The sequence below is a fragment of the Galeopterus variegatus genome, unplaced genomic scaffold (assembly GCF_000696425.1).
Source record: "Galeopterus variegatus unplaced genomic scaffold, G_variegatus-3.0.2 Scaffold247, whole genome shotgun sequence".
NCBI lineage: Eukaryota > Metazoa > Chordata > Mammalia > Dermoptera > Cynocephalidae > Galeopterus > Galeopterus variegatus.
The window spans coordinates 721,569-740,405 of NW_007726358.1; the positions used below are offsets into that span (position 1 = coordinate 721,569).

Sequence of the window (18,837 nt, forward strand, 5' to 3'; positions counted from 1 at the left end):
TATCTTTTCATTCTCTTAACAGTCTTTTTCAAAGAGCAGAAGCTTTACTTACATTTTGATGAAATTCAATTTATTATTTTATAAATTGTTCTTTTGAAGTTGCATTTTAAAAAATCTTTGCCTAATCCAAAGTCACAAAAATTTTCTCCTACATTTTCTTCTAGAAGTTTTATAGTTTACACTTTACATTTGAATATATTATCCATTTTGAGTTAATTTTTGCAGATGGTGCAAGAAATAAAGTAAGGTTTATTTTGAAGGCATATGTATATCCAATTGTTCCATTACAATTTGTAAAATTAGACAACGTTTCTTCACTGAATTGACTTTGGGCCCTTTGTTGAAAATCAGTTGTCCATGTGAGTGTGGGTCTATTTCTGGACTCTATATTCTGTTCCATTTATCAACTTATCTATCTTTCCACTGATACCACAATCTCTTGATACTGTAGCTTTATAATAGATCTTTGATTACTGTTAGTTCTCCAACTTTGCTCTTTTTCAAATTTGTTTTGGTTATTCTAACCTAGGTCCTTTGCATTTCCATATGAATTGTTTAATCTGCTTGCCAATTTCTACACAACAGCTTGCTGGAATTTTGATTGGGATCAATTTGTGAAGAAATAACATCTTAACAATATAAAGTCTTCCAGCCAATAGATATGGTATATTGCTCCATTTATTTGGGTCTTCTTTAATTTCTCTCAGCAAGGTTCTGTAGTTTTCAGTGTAGAGATCTTTTACTTCTTTTTTCAATATAGCCCTAAGTACTTCATACTCTGATGCTATTATAAACTAGTTTTATTATAGTTCTGACTGATATTATACTTGCTAGTCTGTGGTCTACATTTAGAGTAACAAGGTTCCCAAATATTGTCAAAAGTATTTATATTTAAATATGTATTACGTATTTTAAATACATAAATTACTTTGTTTTATTTCTCCTTTAATGTGTGAAAATTTATATTGACTTTTTTTGGAATTGTGTATGTATGTATGTAGTTATGTTATTTGTAAATTTCATTTCAGAATCATAAGAAGGCGTTTTAGAAAATATTTGTCATAAAGAGGGGGTGCAGGGTTTGAAGGGATTAAGAATTACTGCCCTAACCCATTTTGTCAATCATTTCCATGAAACTGAATGTTTAAGTATCACTTGATGAGATTCACTCTTATGTTATATATTAACAAATTATCAAGTAGCAAATTCATCTCTAAACATCAATGATAGTTGCTAATCGTACTAATAAGAAACATAACAGCAGCAACAACTAAAGAAAATAAATTAAGAAAATTTACACACTTCTATGATCCAAAAGGAAAAAATATACAAAATTGAAACTCACCATGCTTGAGTTCTGGTCCTAGCTAGACTATGTACTTACTGTCTTTGTAAAACAGAATTTACCTAAATTCCTTCATCTCCAAATTTCTATCATTTTAAACTGGCAGTTTATGACCAGATGGTTCACTATCACCTTTTTTACTATAAAAATTTATAATTCATATAAGCAGAAGCCATTACTGTTCTTTAAAGTACTACTATGATCTGTTCTTTGCCCAGAATGCCTACATTTCAATCTAAGTTCTGAACTAAACAGCAGAATAACAATGAGCTAGTTGTTTAACCCATTTGTTAGTTTACTCATCTGTGAAATGATGTAATAATAGTACCTTCTTCATAGAATTGTGAGGATTAAAGGTTAATGGGAAGAACTTAAACAGCACACATAAGAAGCGCTTAAGAAGTGTTAGCAACTACTACCTCTTCTTCTTTTGGAATTATGTAACAGTACAGATGAAAATTTACAGTGTAATATAATTTCCTATTATTTACTGGAGAGAAAACATTTTGCTCTATTTGATTTTGACTAATGAAAAGGTACAGCTTTGGATTCCAGGTTATTACATGAATATGACAGTCATTATACAAATAAACAGGTAAATTGCCTTCCTCTATTAACTGCTTCAAGGGATAATGTTTCAGAATAACTCTTCTTTGGATAAAGATTTTCCTGAAAATAAGTTATTTGGAACCACATTAAACTCTTGAGGTAAGAAAATTTTTATAAGCCAAGAATCACTTCTCTGATATTTGAGCACAAAAACACTCACACAATATTCTAAGATAACTGAAAAATAAAATAGCTAATCTTTGGATCATCTTGTGGACAATCAAGAGAACATGAGCTGGATAAAATTCTGTTGATCTCTAAATGGATTAACTGTATCCCAAATGTGTTTTAAGGAGGATCTTCTTGGGGGGAGAGGGAACAAAACAATTGCTAAACAGGGTTTAATTGCTTCCTTTATCTGTGCACCTAATAAACAATGGGAGGCTGGATCAGCAATTTTCACATTTTCTGCATAATAATCATCTGAGGAACTTGTTAAAATTCAGACTCTTGCCCCCATCTCAGGAAGTATAGAATAGGGACATGCCCCAGGAAGGCTGCTCATGAATATTCAGACTGGATAGACACAAGCTGCCTCCTTGCCTGGCAGGTAATGAACCCATAATGAACTAATGACAGCTTAACAACCCTACCAAGCAGTGTGCTACACCTGGAACTTTGTGGTTTTTAAACAGAAACTTAAAACCCCAAAAAACCACAGTGCCTGCACACTAGAACAAAAGTGCAGATAAGACCAAAAAGGGCAAACTCAAGGGAAAAGTGACTACGATGCACAGGACCGAAAACTTCAGAAACTCAGGGACGCATGACAGGAAGCTGATACAACCTTGTGTCAGCCTGTTAGGTCTTAATTACCCTAGATCCTTCTCCATGGCCAAATATTCCTCCCCTTAGTTAGGACAAAGAAACATTTACGTCACAGAACAACATATAAACCCTCCCCTTAAGAATCTATAGCACATTCCTTACTCAAGAGGATGCACATATACCCTTCTGCGCATATTTTCACTTTACAATGAAGTCCTGTTGTTTGTGTGTTCCATCTGTCTGTCCCTCTTTCTTTTCTTTCACTGAGCAAGTGCTCACCACATTACAGACTTTGTTTGGTCCCATGAAAGGTTCTCCTTCATGGTTTAACAAGAACCTAAAAACCACCATCTGGTATCATATCCCCTGAGATTCTGATGATCAATATCCAGTTTTAACACATTTCTGAAGTCATTCTGATGTTAGTGGTTCCCAGATAAAATTCTGAGAAACACTGCATTAAACAAATAATCTGAAAAGATATTAACATATTATATCTGTGTAATGCCTTTCACCTGAGAAAAAAAGGCTCTCAGAGGCCTCACCCCACATTTCAAACAACAGTCTACAGACAGGAACGCAACACTGTTGGTGATGCCTGTTAGTTTAAAAATGAAGAAAACAAAAAACAAAGAGTTTTTTTTCTGAACTACGTTATGTGATGAAACACATCAGAAAACAAAGACCAAAGATTCAATATACTTCTTAGAAGACAAAAAAACACAGATTTCAGAATTTCAAATTACTGTAGTTAGTATAATTTCACACTTCCTACTCCCAGAAGTTTAAAAAAGAAAGAGAGTCATGGTATAATTTAAACACATAGATGAACTTATCCTTCTGTTCCCACAGTCAATTATGGTCGGGGCTAGTACATTATGTGGAATCGAACTTGCCAAACTGCTGATATTTTCCAACCACCAGCTGACGAGCAAAGCTTACCTATAGCACACATGGATAAAAATACAGTCAGTCTCACATCCTACCCCACAATTACTAAAACAGAATTTGGGGCTTAGGCCGTGGGATTTGTTATTTTTAACAAGTTCTCCTGGTGATTCTTATATACACTAAAGTTTGAGAATCAGTGGCAAAGGGAGAGTATAAAGAATTATTGGTGGGCCGGCCCAGTGGCGCACTGGAGAGTGCGCCACTTGGGAGTGCGGGAGCGCTCCCGCCGAGGGTTTGGATCCCATGTGGAGACCGGTTCCCGCTCACTGGCTGAGCACGGTGCGGGCGCAACACCGAGGGTTGCGATCCCGTTACCAGTCAGTAAAAAAGACAAAAAGGAAAAAAAAAAAAAGCATTATTGGTAACAGAATAACGAACATGGCAGTATAGCTCCCTTAAATATATTCAGTAAATGCTATTCCTTGGACCAACTTCATTTGCAAATTAAGACAACAATTCAATAGCACTAAACACCTATTAGAATGGCTAAATTCTGAAAAAACTGACAATTACCAAGTGCTGGAGAGGATGTAAAGCAGCAGGAACTCTCATTCACTGCTTATGGGAATGTAAAATGGTACAGCCACTTTGGAAGGCAATTTGGAAGTTAAAACTAAACATACTCTAACTATATGACCCAATGATTGCATTCCTTAGTATTTACCCAAAGGAGCTGAAAACTTACGTCCACACAAAAACCTGCACATGGATGTTTATGGCAGCTTTATTCATAACTGCCAAAAACATGCAAGCAAACAAGATATCCTTTAGTAAGTGAATGGATAAATAAACTGTGGTATAGCTGAAACTCTGAATATTAGCTAATGATAAAAAAGGAGCTATCAAGCAATGGAAAGACAAGGAGTAAGCTTAAATGCATGTTACTAATTGAAAAAAGCTAATCTGAAAAGGCTATTGATATGGGTTGAATGAGTGTCCCCTCCAAAGCTCATGCAGAAGATTGATCCCCAATGTGGCACTGCTGAAGGTGGATCCTTTAGGATGTGATTGGATTGTGAGGGCCCTGACCTCATGAATGAATTAATCCATTAACGAGTTAATAGATTAATGGGTTGTTATGGGAGTGGAGTGATGGCTTTATAAGGAGAATACATGAAAACCCTCTGGCCATTCTCGCCATGTGATTGCCTACATCACCATAGGACTCTGTAGAGAGTTTCCACCAAGAGGGCCCTCACCAAATGTGTCCCCTGGACCTTAGACTTCAGAGCCTCCAAAACTGTAAGATATAAACCTCTTTTCTTTATAGATTACCCAGTTTCAGGTATTCTATTATCAGCAACAGAAAACGGACTAATATAGCTACATACTATATGATTCCAACTATTGTGTTTTGGAAAAGGCAAAACTATGGAAATTAGTGGCTCTCAGGGAGGAAGACATAACTACGTAAAGCACAGGAGATGGTTAGGGTAGTGAAACTATTCTGTATGGAACTGTAATGGTGGATACATGTCATTTGCATTTGTGAAAACCCATAGAACGTACAACACAAAGAGTAAATCCTAATGGAAATGATGGACTGTAGTCAATAATAGTGTATCAATACTGATTCATTAATTATAACAAAAAGCAATCCCTGAAATTGTCAATAGTTGTGGGGTAGGACTTGAAACTGTATTTTTATCCATGTGATGCTGGCCCAGATATTCCTCGGACTATTCTTCTAGAAACAGTGCTTACTCTGTGCAGTAGGTAAACTCAGCTAATCAGCATTTTGCCAATTTTATTCAATGTATTATAAAGCAAGATGTGGATAATATGGGAAACTCTGTGGAGGGAGAGTATTACATGAAACTGAACTATCACTCAATTATTCTGTAAATCTGAAACTGTACTAAAAGTCAGGTCTATTAATTATTTTTCAAAATAATAATAAATTAAAACAGTCACAACACAGCAACTGTACAGCACCAGTTCACTGCGATATGAAGGTACTTCAAAAGGTTTGTGAAAAAGTTGAATTAAAAGATATATGATATATAAAATATAAAGGAAAGGCCTCCTCCTCCATACTAAGACCTATAGACTGTCATGCCCTGACAGTTGGCCATAAAAGAGACAACGCACATACAACATTGACAAAAGAATAAGTGGAGTCCACATAACATGTCATAAACACATCAAGCTGAGCAGAACTGCAAGTGCAGACACATGGGGCCTGCATACCCACAGCACGTTTCAGAAAGCTTACTGGCAGTGCTCAGAGTGCAGCACCTCAGCTGATTCTGTTTCCATCCTAGGAAGCAGCAACCACATCCTTGCTCCCCTTCTTTCCTGAGAATGGTCAGCACTAAATGATCTCAATCCCCAGGAAGACCACTGTCCTGGTCACCCCAATGTCAAGATAAGCCCACTGTCTCCTCTACACTGCTAAGGAAGGCAGGCTGCACCTCTGTGCTTCCTCCTTCATGGTGCACAGAGAGTCCAGTTTACAGAGTCCATGTGTGGCCAGAGCCAGTCATACTGGCTGACTGAGGTACATGCTATTCCATGCCTGACTATTCTGCCTCCTCCCACTTACAGAAGCATCAGTGGGTCATCTGCACATCCTCCCCTCAGAAGAAACCACGAGACTGCCCTCCAAAGTCACCTCCTCCAGGAATTCCTACTAGACCTTCCAGGACAGTAGGAAGAGAGACCCTGCGGAGAGTACCAAGGCCTGCTTATCCTCCGTGTTCTGCCTTGGGACATGGTGCCAAATGTCAGAGGGCTTTCCACCACAAATGAAATGATGGTCTAGTGTCAGTCTGTCAGCTCGAGGTGGGCCCTTCTCAGATGCTGCCTGAGGACAGCAGGGGGGCAGGGCACCCACGGAGCAGTCCTTCCAGGTCTCCTTCCTTCCAAGGCCCTCCAGCTCTCTCCAGTAATGGCAAACACCCTTAAGTTCTGCCTGCCCTTGACCTGAGGGCCAGCCTAGCTCAGGTAGGGCCCTGCTCTGTATGGAATTTGTGTGAGAGTCCCCTTACGGGGCCTTCAGGCCAGCCCTAAAGGTGGCTCAATCCACGTCTTCATCCAGGACTATCTGGTACCTACTATGGGCTGAAATGTGTCTCTTCAAAATTCATATGTTGTATTCCCAGCCCCTAGTACCTCAGAATGTGAATATTTAGAAATAGGGCTTTTAAAGAGGCAATTGATGTTAAATGAGGTCATATGAGTGGGCCCTAATCCAGTCTGGCTGGTGTCCTTATAAGAAGAGAATAGAACACATACACTCACACACACAGAGGAAAAGCCATGTGAGGACACAGAGAGAAGAGAGAAGTGGCCACTGGCAAGCCATGAAGAGAGGACTCAGAAGAAACCAAATCTTCTGAAACCTTCGTCTTGGACTTCTGGCTTCCAGAATTGTAACAGAGTAAACTTCTGTTGGTTAAGCCACCCAGTCTGTGTTATTTTATTCTGGTAGCCCTAGCAAACTAACATAGCACCTAGTAGACAAATGAAAGAATATCAGGAAAAAAAAAATCTTACAAACTCACCAAAAACATATATATGATATTTGCATTCTGAATTTATATCACCCATCTATTTCAGAATATATAAAGTACCAGGAAATCAGACATAATTTATATTAGAGAAATTTTTAAATCTGAATATTATCCTTCTAAAAGGAGTCACATTTAAAAACGCCTTTATCAAAAACATGTTTCTCTAATACCTTTAGACTGTTAGCTGGGTTGTAAAAATTAAAATTTTAATGTAATATATCTACTGCAGAAAGTAAAATCCCCTAGTAGCCTAAACTAGTGGTTTTAAGCTCTACTGAGACCCCTCGGCCGTTGCAGGAGGCCTGAGGGAGGCTGACCAGATAGGCTCCTTGGAGTGTAAGGCCCACTGTGCTCGACTTGAACTAACCAGAGCAGCTCCACTGTTACCTTTTCTTACACTACAGTGTAATTGTTTGATTAACAATTCCACTCGGTTAAAAATAAAAGTACGAAAACCATTGGACTAAGCTATTAACCAGTTATTTCAAACTTGAAAATAAGGATATAAAAAGGAGTCTGACTTACAGTTATCGTGTACATGATAATTATGATTATCTTCCTCTCTTAAGAGAATATCTTAGGAGGGGCATACACTTACAATATACAAGTACCTAACAAGGATAGGTAACATCATGAATGGCCTGAAGAGGAGTTTTTCCCCAGCATACAATTTATTAATCATCACATAAAAACACGGTAACAGCAATATTTCCACCAGTAAATATGTATGCTTTGCAATCTACAGTTTGCTTAATCTCACCTACATTTCTTCCTGGTTAGAAAGGAAAGATGTTCCCCTTCTATAAAACAGAACACTGAAGTTAAGAGAGTTGATAATTTGAGAGTGAATGTAGAAATCATGCTTAGTGCTCTTCAGGCAATGGGATATAGCAGACAAAGATCTGAGTCCCTGCTCCATCACCTACTAATCCTGGCCGTTTATTAAACCTCTTGAAAACTCTATCATCTCTCCATAAAAATAGGGGATAATAACTACAAGTTTTGTGAAATTAAGGAAAACACTGCATGTAAAGTGCTGAGGAATAATTTCCACATAATAGGTACTCAACAAATGTCTCCAAGTTCACACCTTCCCCCGCAAGGGGCGCTCTTACAAATGGACTAGTGTGTAGGAACAGCAAGGATTCTTTTCTTAAAGTACAGGATTCCTTTTTTACAAAAAGTTTTGACAGTGACATTTAAAGACTTGCTCCTGGTTTTATGGGCACCCTGCATATCAACTCTCCTTCTCACAGGCACAAACCAAAGTGATCGCCATAGATACGACTGTCTTTAGTACAGGATTCCTTTTTTACAAAAAGTTTTGACAGTGACATTTAAAGACTTGCTCCTGGTTTTATGGGCACCCTCCATATCAACTCTCCTTCTCACAGGCACAAACCAAAGTGATCGCCATAGATACGACTGTCTTTCTAAGACTAATCGAGACAAAAAACAGCACTGCTACAGGCACAATTTTTCATTATCAATTACAAATCAATCCTTGAAGTTTAAAAGTTTGTTTTTATTTGAAATAATTTGCTTTATAAATAAAGTGATTTTAACTCATTTTTAGACTAGTTATAATTTATGCTAACTTTGAAAATAATGAGTTTGTTTAGGCAATAAGCTAATTTGTGTGACTCTAAATAAAATGGGAAGATAAATCTATGCCTGTCATAGAGTTAGCACTCAGAAAGAAAAAATTGTTACACAAATGAAGAGAAAACCTGCTACTATTTTATAATCACAGAATTAAAATGTTGAGAAGGAATAGAGAGATTATAAATGGAACCCTCTGATTTTAAGAAGAAATGCAGTCCAAACAAAGCAAATGACTTGTCTAAAGTTGTATATAAGGAAAGTTAGCACCAATGTCAAAACCAAAACATAACTGTCATTTTAAAGCCAAATTTATTTTTTGGTCATCTTTGAGACCTTAATGTCTGTAGCTCATTTCCATGAACATGGAAATTGACCCCTTAATAGAAAAAAAGGTAACCCCAGTCTTCTATCTAGTTTTATATTTACTAATCAAAAGCATCTATTATACACAGCAGTTAAATCAGAGTACAAATGGAGAACCCCAACTGTACAAATAAGAAAAGTTGTGGGGTAATATGGTCTTAATCACCAAATTAAATTGCTATAAGATGCTTTTATAATAGAGAAAGGGACAGATGAAATTACATTTGTAAAATAAAAAACAATTATTTAAATTTAAAAATCAACATTTATTGAGTGAAAAAATTACATTTTTATCCTCTATCCTCTCACATTTAATCTTCACAACAACCCTGTAAAGAATAGTCCTCCAATCTCCATTTTAAAAGTGGGGAAACTGAGACATGGAGAGTTAGATAAATTGCCCACAATAAATTAAAACCTAGGCAATCTGATGCCAGAAGTCTCATTCCATACCATGCTATACTGTTTTAAATTATACTATTTTTTAATATATTTTATAAAAAGTCAATAATTAGTTTTCATTTAATATGTAGTTAAAGCTCAAAATGTTTATATAATAGTTACCAAATTTATAACTACATAGTATGAGTATTTTATTTATGTAGCAATTTTAGTAACACTTTTATAAGTAGACCACGAAAACACCACAGGCTATGTATTAGGGATATAATTTAAAAGCATTTCCAGAGGCTCCTCTATGTCTAATTTTAAAAGATAAAAGAAAACCCATCTATTCTATGGAAATCTGTCCTAAGTTAATCTAAAAACATGCCATTATCAGGTCTCAAATTGGTTAGACACATATGGAAAAAAGAAATGAGACTGCTTTCAATTCTGTTATTGTTCTGCAATTAATACACGCTATGGAAATCTGTCCTAAGTTAATCTAAAAACATGCCATTATCAGGTCTCAAATTGGTTAGCCACATATGGAAAAAAGAAATGAGACTGCTTTCAATTCTGTTATTGTTCTGCAATTAATACACTAAGTTTACATCAACAGTTATAATGCATTTTTATCGAAAAATACTGATCAAACTGACAATTCTAGAGAGAAAATATACATGAGTCATGATTTAGAACCAATACTAAAAGCAAGACATATTCACAGGTGTGAATCTAAACATGGTCATCAGCCCTGAGACTCTGCTCCCATTTTGGCTCCATCACCTCTCAGAAATTGAGGAGGAGATGATAAAGCAACCACAATAGTAACTAGAAAAGAGAATCCAAGTCTAATGTCATTATCACCTACATTTTATATCACTGCAGACAAAATTTATGATGACAAAGTCCACTGCCAGTAAGTCTTATAAACAGAAATATTACTGAAGCATGAAGAAAACTGCTGTTTGAATTTTTCCACACCTCATTTTTTGTTGCCTACCTGAAATCCATGCTTGCCTCTCCACCATGTGCTTAACACCTTCGGGGGCATGTCAATAACAGAAACAATGTCTCCAACCTAGGAGAGGCAAAATTTTAAGCAAAATGATTTTAGTTAGATTTTAAACCACTCGTTATATCTAGAATTTAAATCTGAACTGTATAGAAGGGTAAAGTACTATTTTATGCTCTGGCTAGTAATTTCTGGAAAATCATACCACATCTTTTTAAAACAATTTAATAATCTTACCATTTCTTATGGAGAGGACTACAAAATTTAAGCAGCCCAAAGGCTGTAATCCAACTAATACATGTGCAGTAATGTCAGAATGCCACATTTATAGCATAAAATTTTTTTTTTTTTCCTTTTTATCTTTTTTCGTGACCGGCAACGGGATCGCAACCCTCGGTGTTGCTCCCGCACCTCGCTCAGCCAGTGAGCGGCCGGTCTGTATGTGGGATCCGAACCCTCGGCGGGAGCGCTGCTGCCCTTCCCAAGCGGCGCACTGTAGCAGTGCGCCACCGGGCCGGCCCTTATAGCATAAAATTTTTTAATGCTAAGCATCATCCCACCATCACTTCTGTTAAAATACTCTGTTACTGCTGTCACTGTACATAATCAGATTCACTTATAAAATGCAGTTTTAAATACTCATATTTAGAACAATAAAAGCTTCTATTAATACTACATTCAGTGAGCCCTTACCATGTGCCAGGCACTGTTCTGAGCACTTAACCTATCTTATTTAGTCATATGGGAAAAGGCTTAAGATGGGTTATTCTTAGTAAGTACAAAATTTGATGAGGACCACACTTCTTCAATCGGTGGTAAAATACACATTTCCACTAAAGAGCTACTTTCCTTCACTGTAAAAGGCAAATTATTGAGTTTATATAAACTTGTAGAAAATCAAAAATTGCAATAACAGGTTTTAATAATATATTTAATAGAAGTTATATTCTTCAATTAAAAGTGCTGATGGATAATAAAACAGTTAAGTACTTCAGAGCAATGTTACTAACATATGCTATATCACATACATTAGGAATAGGAATATTCACAACTGATTTTTCAAGTCATGAATAGGCCATCTTCACAAAGCCTTATTTGCTAATAGACATGGCATCGTTCAAAACATACATTTCTTTCTGTATAGAACCTAAAAGTTTAGTTCACATTCTATACCCTAAAAATTTATACTGTTCTTTTTTAAATTGAATAACTGTCAGAATTTTTTTTTTTTTTTTTTGTCTCTCATCAACCAGTACAGTAGTGCTCCCTTATCTGCAGTTTTGCTTCCCATGGTTTCAGTTAACTGTAGTCAACAGGTATTCTGAGAGGGAGAAAGAGATCACATTCACATAACTTTTATTACAATATATTGCTATAATTGTTCTATTTTATTAATCTCTTATTGTGCCTAATTTATAAATTAAACTTTATCATAGGCATGTATGTATAGGAAAAAACACAGTATACATAGGGTTCAGTACTATCCAAGGTTTCAAGCATCCACTGGGAGTCTTGGAACGTATGGTATCTCCCACAGATAAGGTGGGAATACTGTATATATTTTCAGAGGAAGAAACTTAGTTTCCCTCCTTTGGCATCTGACAGCAGGAGATGTCCATTTCACCTTTCATCTATTCTTTAACTCAATCTTTCAACAAATATCGGTATAAAGGTATCACTGAGTATCATTGTTTTTAAGTAATAAAAACACAAAGACAAAAAAACAGACCTTGCTTTCAAAAAGCTCAATGAGACAAACAGGAGGATAATTATGATTAAATGTAATAAGTGATATCAGAGATAAGTCAGGAGAACAGTTCAGAATGGCATTCAATCCAGGCTCTTTGGGGCATGAATTTGTATGGAGTGAGAGGAGGGAGATCAAGGATGACTTCCTAGAAGAAATGGGAGACAGTTAAGCTGAGTTTTCAAAGATGAGTACAATCATTTAAACAAAAATAGAGGATATTCCAGGATGAAAGATAAAGGCCTATGGAAAAACTTGGTGCTTTTTTTTTAAATTAAAGAAATGATTAAAACAGTTAATGATGAGGACAGAAAGGTAGTAGGAAACAAATAACAAATAGCACTGCTTAGTTATTTACCTCTAAGGTTAATTCGTCAGGGGCCCGGGCAGTGTACCTCTTGATAACATGGGCAGCACCAACAGCAGGAGTGTTGATGGAGGATTCCTCATGAACTAGAAGGTGATTTCCCTTATTATCAATCTGTAACAAAGAAAATGTACTATGAGATGATTAAAGACATGGGACTTGCAAATGTTTCTTTGACTACTTATAAAAGACAATTCAATTTAAGTTAGAGAAGCAATAACCCAACAAGTCTTTAAAACAAAACAACTACCATTCATCGGGTAGTCAATAAATGTCAGTCATTGTGTTGTGCATATAACATATACGATTTAATTTAATTCTCATAACTCTAAAAGATACTTACCATCATTACCATCATCTAAAGTTGAAGACACTAAAGCTGAAAGAGGTTATGTAATTTACAAGAGATTAAATAACTTTTCCAAGATTACACAGCCAATAGTGGAAAAGCCAAAATCTCAATTCAAGTTGACTTGATCATAGTTCTATATTCTTTCTACTTTCCACCTTGCCTTCCCATTTTCTACTGGGAGGAGAGAATAATATAACTCTACATATGCAAATCATGAATAAATATCTAACATATTTACTGGATCATGTTTTACTCAAGACTTACTCTTAAACTGGACCCTTTGAAAGGTCTAGTTCATAAATCACAGAAAAATTTTTCAATTACTAAGTCAACTGAAAATATATATATATATGCTGAATGTACATTAATACTCTGAACACCAAAATTACAGGTATCACTGAGATTCATAAAATATATTAAAATAGTCTCCCAGATTATCAAAGAAAAAAAGATTTGAGATGAAAAATATTTCATATATCACATATCTATCTTTCCAGAAGACAATAAGCTCCATTTCTTTAATCACTGAAACTCAATAGTTACATTAAATTAATATTAAATTTCATAAGTAGATAATTTAAAAATAAAGATTCATAAAAGGTAAATTGGATAATACCTCCATCCAGGTAAGGGCAGGCCCACAATTGATCTTGTTGCCAGCAATAGCTGAAAGGCGTGACAGGTAAGCCATAAGCATCTGAGTGACCGACTAAAAAGGAAAAGATTCAGGGTAACCAAGAGGGAAGATACTACACTCTGACAGAGGAACTCTCTGGTGTAAATTTGTTGTTTCTGGGTGAAAAAAAATCTATAGCTCTTTAAGCATTTTAATAGTTATTGAGAATTCTTTACAGAGGCTTACCACTGAAACTATGGGTACTTACATAGTAATTCAGCCCCTCTCTCATGTCGAGCTTTAACTTTTAACCCCTTATCATCAGAGACATATTAATCTATTGTTTCTAATTTTATCACTTTCTCTTTCTATTTTTGTATTGAAAATGAAAAAAAAATAGTAATAACAGATACATATTTGGCTTTTCTGCCTAGCTTTCCCCTGCTACTCTGAAATCCTTTTCTCTAAGATCCTCTGTAATCTTTCATGCACCTGATTATGGTAGGAACAACCGTGTTCATACATGACCCTATACCACAGTATAGCTGATTGGTCCGGCAATGTGACCCACCATTAGCTGGACCAACCAAGAGTTAATCCAGGAATTAGGAATGATGATACAAATTCCATCTCAATCTGACTTCTCTCTTACAAGGAGATAAATACCTGGGATCTATTAGTAGTGGCAATGTTCTGAGACAATCTTAGAGAGTCAAATGAAACAGGCAGAGATAGGAAATGGAAATAGACTTCGAGGTTTTCTACGGTATCAAGGAATCTGTGGTTTTAAGACATTCCTGAGACCCTGCTGCAGTGTTATTTCCCACATGACTAATGATGTCTGTACTTTGTCCCACCTATTTAATGGCCTTGCAGTTAATTACAGATTTAAAATGACTTCCCCCTCAGGACATGGAAGATATCCCTGCACTATTTTCAACCATCCATTGTGTCTGAGGAAGAATCTAATGTCAATGTAATTCTTGTTCTTTTGAGAACAAGAAAAAATTCTTTTTGCTCTCTGGAAGCTTTTAAGATTTTCTCTCCGTTTTGATATTTTGAAATTTCAGTACATTACTAGGTGTGTGAGTCTTTTCTCTCATTATATGTTAGCACTTAATGGGCCCACTGAATCTGAAAACATTGCTTTCTTTAGTTTTAGGGAATTTTTTAATATTAATTTATAACTTCCTATTCAGTTCTATAGCCCAAGCTTGAGTAAGGATCTTCATTATTTCTTGGAATATTGCTAATGCTCCCTACCTTGAACTTCTCCCTATCCACCTACAATAAAAACACAAAGCTTATCAGATCACACTGCAAAAAATCCTTCAAAAGCTCATGTGGTCAGCAATAATGAGCAGATTCCGATCAATTTATCATAGTGTTTTGCAGCTAAATTAGCTCATAAAAATCTGGAGGGTCTGGAGGAAAAGCCTCCAGAGCATCCATCTCAGAATTTAAGGAAACACTGTAGTGTATCTTTTATCTATCTGCCCCAGCCAGTTGGGACAGAAGCAGAAAGTATCACTTCATGGGAGGGGTGCTAATTTCTAACCACAAGTGTGTCAAAAACTAACATGATAAATTTGTCTAATCCCGCTGTGGACTGCAATCCTCCACTACATAGATGGAAAGCAGTACCCACTCTCTCTTTCAGAGGACTGTAAGAATGAAATAAGAGAACAGATGTGGCAGAGACTTTTTAAGAACAGCGTTTTGGTCCCTTTTCTAAGAGATGCTGATTCAATAAATGTGGAATGAGATTCAAATAACTCTGATGATCAGCATGAATTGAGAACCACTGGCCCATAGGATTAATTCCAAACATATTTGCACATATCGTGGCTTTCATGATCTGGGCTCTCTCTAAATTTCCAGACTGATCTCACTCACTACTCTTCCATGCCTTTTCTTGGCTTCCAGTTATGCTGAATCATTTGCATTTACTCAATTCAGGAGCTGAATGTTCCATGTCTTGCCTCCATGATTTGTAAGTGTTGTCCTTTCTGCCATAAGAAGTCTTTCTTTTACTCTTTGCTCAAGCAAACTCCTTTATTTTCTCAGTTCTACCACTACCTTCTACCCAAAACTCTCCTGAATGACCACAGCAGATTAAATACTTCTTCCTTTGGGCTGGCAAAAAAATAAAATGCAAAAAAAAAAAGAGGAGAAAGAAGAACCTCTTATTGCATAGTTGCAATTCTTTTTTTGTGCCACACATACACATTTTTTAAAGTATGCAACGCTTCAAACATCAGAAAATTACAAAATATAATTTAAAACATACATATGAATCCATCACAGAGTTTAAACAGATTTTAACTTTTTTATGTTTCAAAACTCTGAATTTTTTTCAAAAGAGCCAGTCATTACAGATATAAAGCCCCATTCCCTCTCCTGTTCCCCTTCTGAAAGAAAAGACTGAAGTTGATATGTATCATTACTATGCATGTTTTTATACCTTTACTATACAGTATATGCATGTATCCATAAGCAATGTATATTATTGTTTGAAGTTTTTTATAAATCATATCGTATAATTCATATCCTTTTGGAACTTGCAGTTTCCACTCAACATCATGTTGCCATTTATCCATGTAATATTCTATAACTGCTGAAGTGCACTCAATTGTGGGAATAAGCCTCAGTTTATTTTTTCATTCTCCTATGGAAGGGAAGGAGGTATTCCACACTTTACATTATCACACACTGTGCTGCAATGAGCATGCTCACCTCTTGTTCTGCGCATTTGTGAGAGACTGTCCACGGTGGTTACTTGGAAGTAGAACTTCCAAGTCATAAGGTATCAGCATTGTCAACTTTATTTTAAATTTGTCAAACTGGTCTCCAAAGTGGTAATGCTAGTTTACTCACTCAACAGTAGTATTTAAGAATTCCCATTTGCCCCAATACCCAGCATCATCAGAAGTAACAGTACTGCCCACCAGATAGATATGAAATTATATCTTCCTTTAATTTACATTTCCTTGAATGAAGCTTGGCACGTTTTCATGTGTTATTGGTTCTTTAGATTTCTTTCTATGCAAATTGCCTATTCCTACTAATTTTCTCCATTATAATGATGGCTTTTATTTATTGATTTATAAAAAGGTTTTTATTTGTTTGTGTGCTTATTAACATGTTGGAAAAATCATCTTTTATAACTGACATGTATTGCAAACATTTGCTGCATGTCTGAGACTTTCTCCTCAGTTTACAGTGTTTCATCAAATAGAAGTAACATAAAATTTTATTTCCTTCTCTATGAATCTAATCACAGATTAGGTAGTTTGTTCAAAATCTCACATAGGTATGTGAACGAACAGGGATTAAAATAAGTATACAATAAATAATTTAAATTTTCATCTGAACAAGAAGGCCTTACTACCATCACCCACAGTATTTCAAATTTACGCATTTTACCTTTTGATTTGGGTCTGCCTATAGTGTCTTTAAAAATTGTATTTGAATGCCTTCATGTATAGCATAAATTCTAACTTGCCAAAGTCATTACCGTACCCTGACATTTTCCTTAATATACATGACCTGTATAGATCCTGAAGGTATTTAGACTTATGAACTCCTAAAATAATGAAACAACTAATAGCTTGACTCTAGCATCAGAATGTCCCAATTGTTAATCCTGGTTACTTAAGAATTAAATAAATCGATGTAAAGTGCTTAGTAGAGAACTAGGCAAATAGAAATAGCTCAATACATACTAGCTATTACTGTTCTTTATTAATTTGGTGAACTTGTTCTGAAACTACCACAAGTAGGAGACAAGGTTTCCAAACAAATTACACTTATCAAAACAAATGACTGGTCACCAAATGCCCAACAACTCAAAAGACAAAAGAATATTCTTATCAATTACTCTTTAGAGTTTCAGGGTTTCAACCAGGTAAAAGTTAAATATCTTTAGAGGTCAAAGGTTGCTTCCCATATTGGCTGAATTACAAGCCTCAATTTTAGAGAATAAAATCTCAAATTTGATATTATTATTTTAGAATAATTCAGACTTTTTATTTTCTTGCCCCCTTTCAAAAAAATGAAACATTAGGATTTTAAGTCACTAGTACAAAGGCAGAGAAATCAATCAGGATCAACTCTAAGCATGTTACAGTCATTCCACAGTATTAAAGGTGAAACGAGAGATGACCTCACAACTTGGTAGGTTCCAATCTATTATTCCTTTTGAAGGAGTAGTCAAGAACAATGAAATATAACCCTGTGCTTGTTGGTAACCAGTACTTTGAGAACAGAAACTGGCTTTGTCTCTAATCCTTTTCAGTCAGCATTCTTTACAAAATGGAGAATGTTCAGACGTAATTATAAGGTAATATTTGCTACCTGGAGTATCAATTTCCCCTCAGCTTAAATAATAGTTTTCTAAAACTACATGAAAGTGAAACAGAGAGGGAAGAAAGAAGAAAAGAAGGAAAGAAATGAATGAGGAAAGCAGTAATCAGGAATGCCCAATAAGAAGTTACACTGTCCTTGGCTATGTACTAGTTATGTTACCTTAGATAACTCTTTCACACCTCAGTTTCCTCATCTGTAAAACAGGGAGGTTAACAGTACCTGGGTTGTTGGAGATTAAATAACCCATGCAAGGCACTTAACACATTGCCTGACATTCACTAAACATTAGCTATCAGTAATGACATTTTTGTCACTGTTAAAACTGTCTGGCACAAAAATAACTTTTGCATGCTTTATTGCTCACATACCTGTATAACAGGAAAATATTAGTTTAGTTGAAATTGTTAACATGCACTGACACTGTAACAATGCTTCCACTATCATAGACTGATTTTGGAAAAGCTGTTAAAACTTGCAAACTGATAGGTTTGGTAAGTTCTAAGATTAGAGTACAATAATTGATAAGGTTGTAAACACAATTTTATTTATGTTGCAATGTCCTTCCTTATCATCAATTCCTAAAAATGCAACATTAGCAGAAGCTAGGTTAAGGGTACATGGGATATCCCTATACTATTTTGCTACTTTTCTTTTCTTTTTTTCTTTTTTTTTTTCTTTTTGTCTTTTTTCTTGTCCGGCAACGGATCGCAACCCTCAGTGTCACGCCCGTACCGGACCGGGGACCGGCAACGGGATCGCAACCCTCGGTGCTGCGCCCGCCCCTCGCTCAGCCAGTGAGTGGAACCGGTCTGTATGTGGGATCCGAACCCTC

At 35.8% G+C, this 18,837-nt stretch overlaps 1 protein-coding gene across 1 annotated transcript in view; it reads right to left on the bottom strand.

The window, feature by feature from the left end:
* ARHGAP32 (Rho GTPase activating protein 32) overlaps window positions 1–13,723 on the bottom strand; it is a 102,823-nt gene extending 89,100 nt beyond the window's left edge. Inside the window, exons 1-3 of the mRNA XM_008566498.1 lie at window positions 13,638–13,723; window positions 12,661–12,783; window positions 10,544–10,621 (exon numbers count right to left, since the gene is read on the bottom strand). Of these exons, the coding sequence (XP_008564720.1) occupies window positions 10,544–10,621; window positions 12,661–12,783; window positions 13,638–13,718 (282 nt within the window). The 5' untranslated portion in view covers window positions 13,719–13,723. The remainder of the gene's footprint in view (window positions 1–10,543; window positions 10,622–12,660; window positions 12,784–13,637) is intronic.
* Between the last annotated feature and the right edge of the window lie 5,114 nt (window positions 13,724–18,837).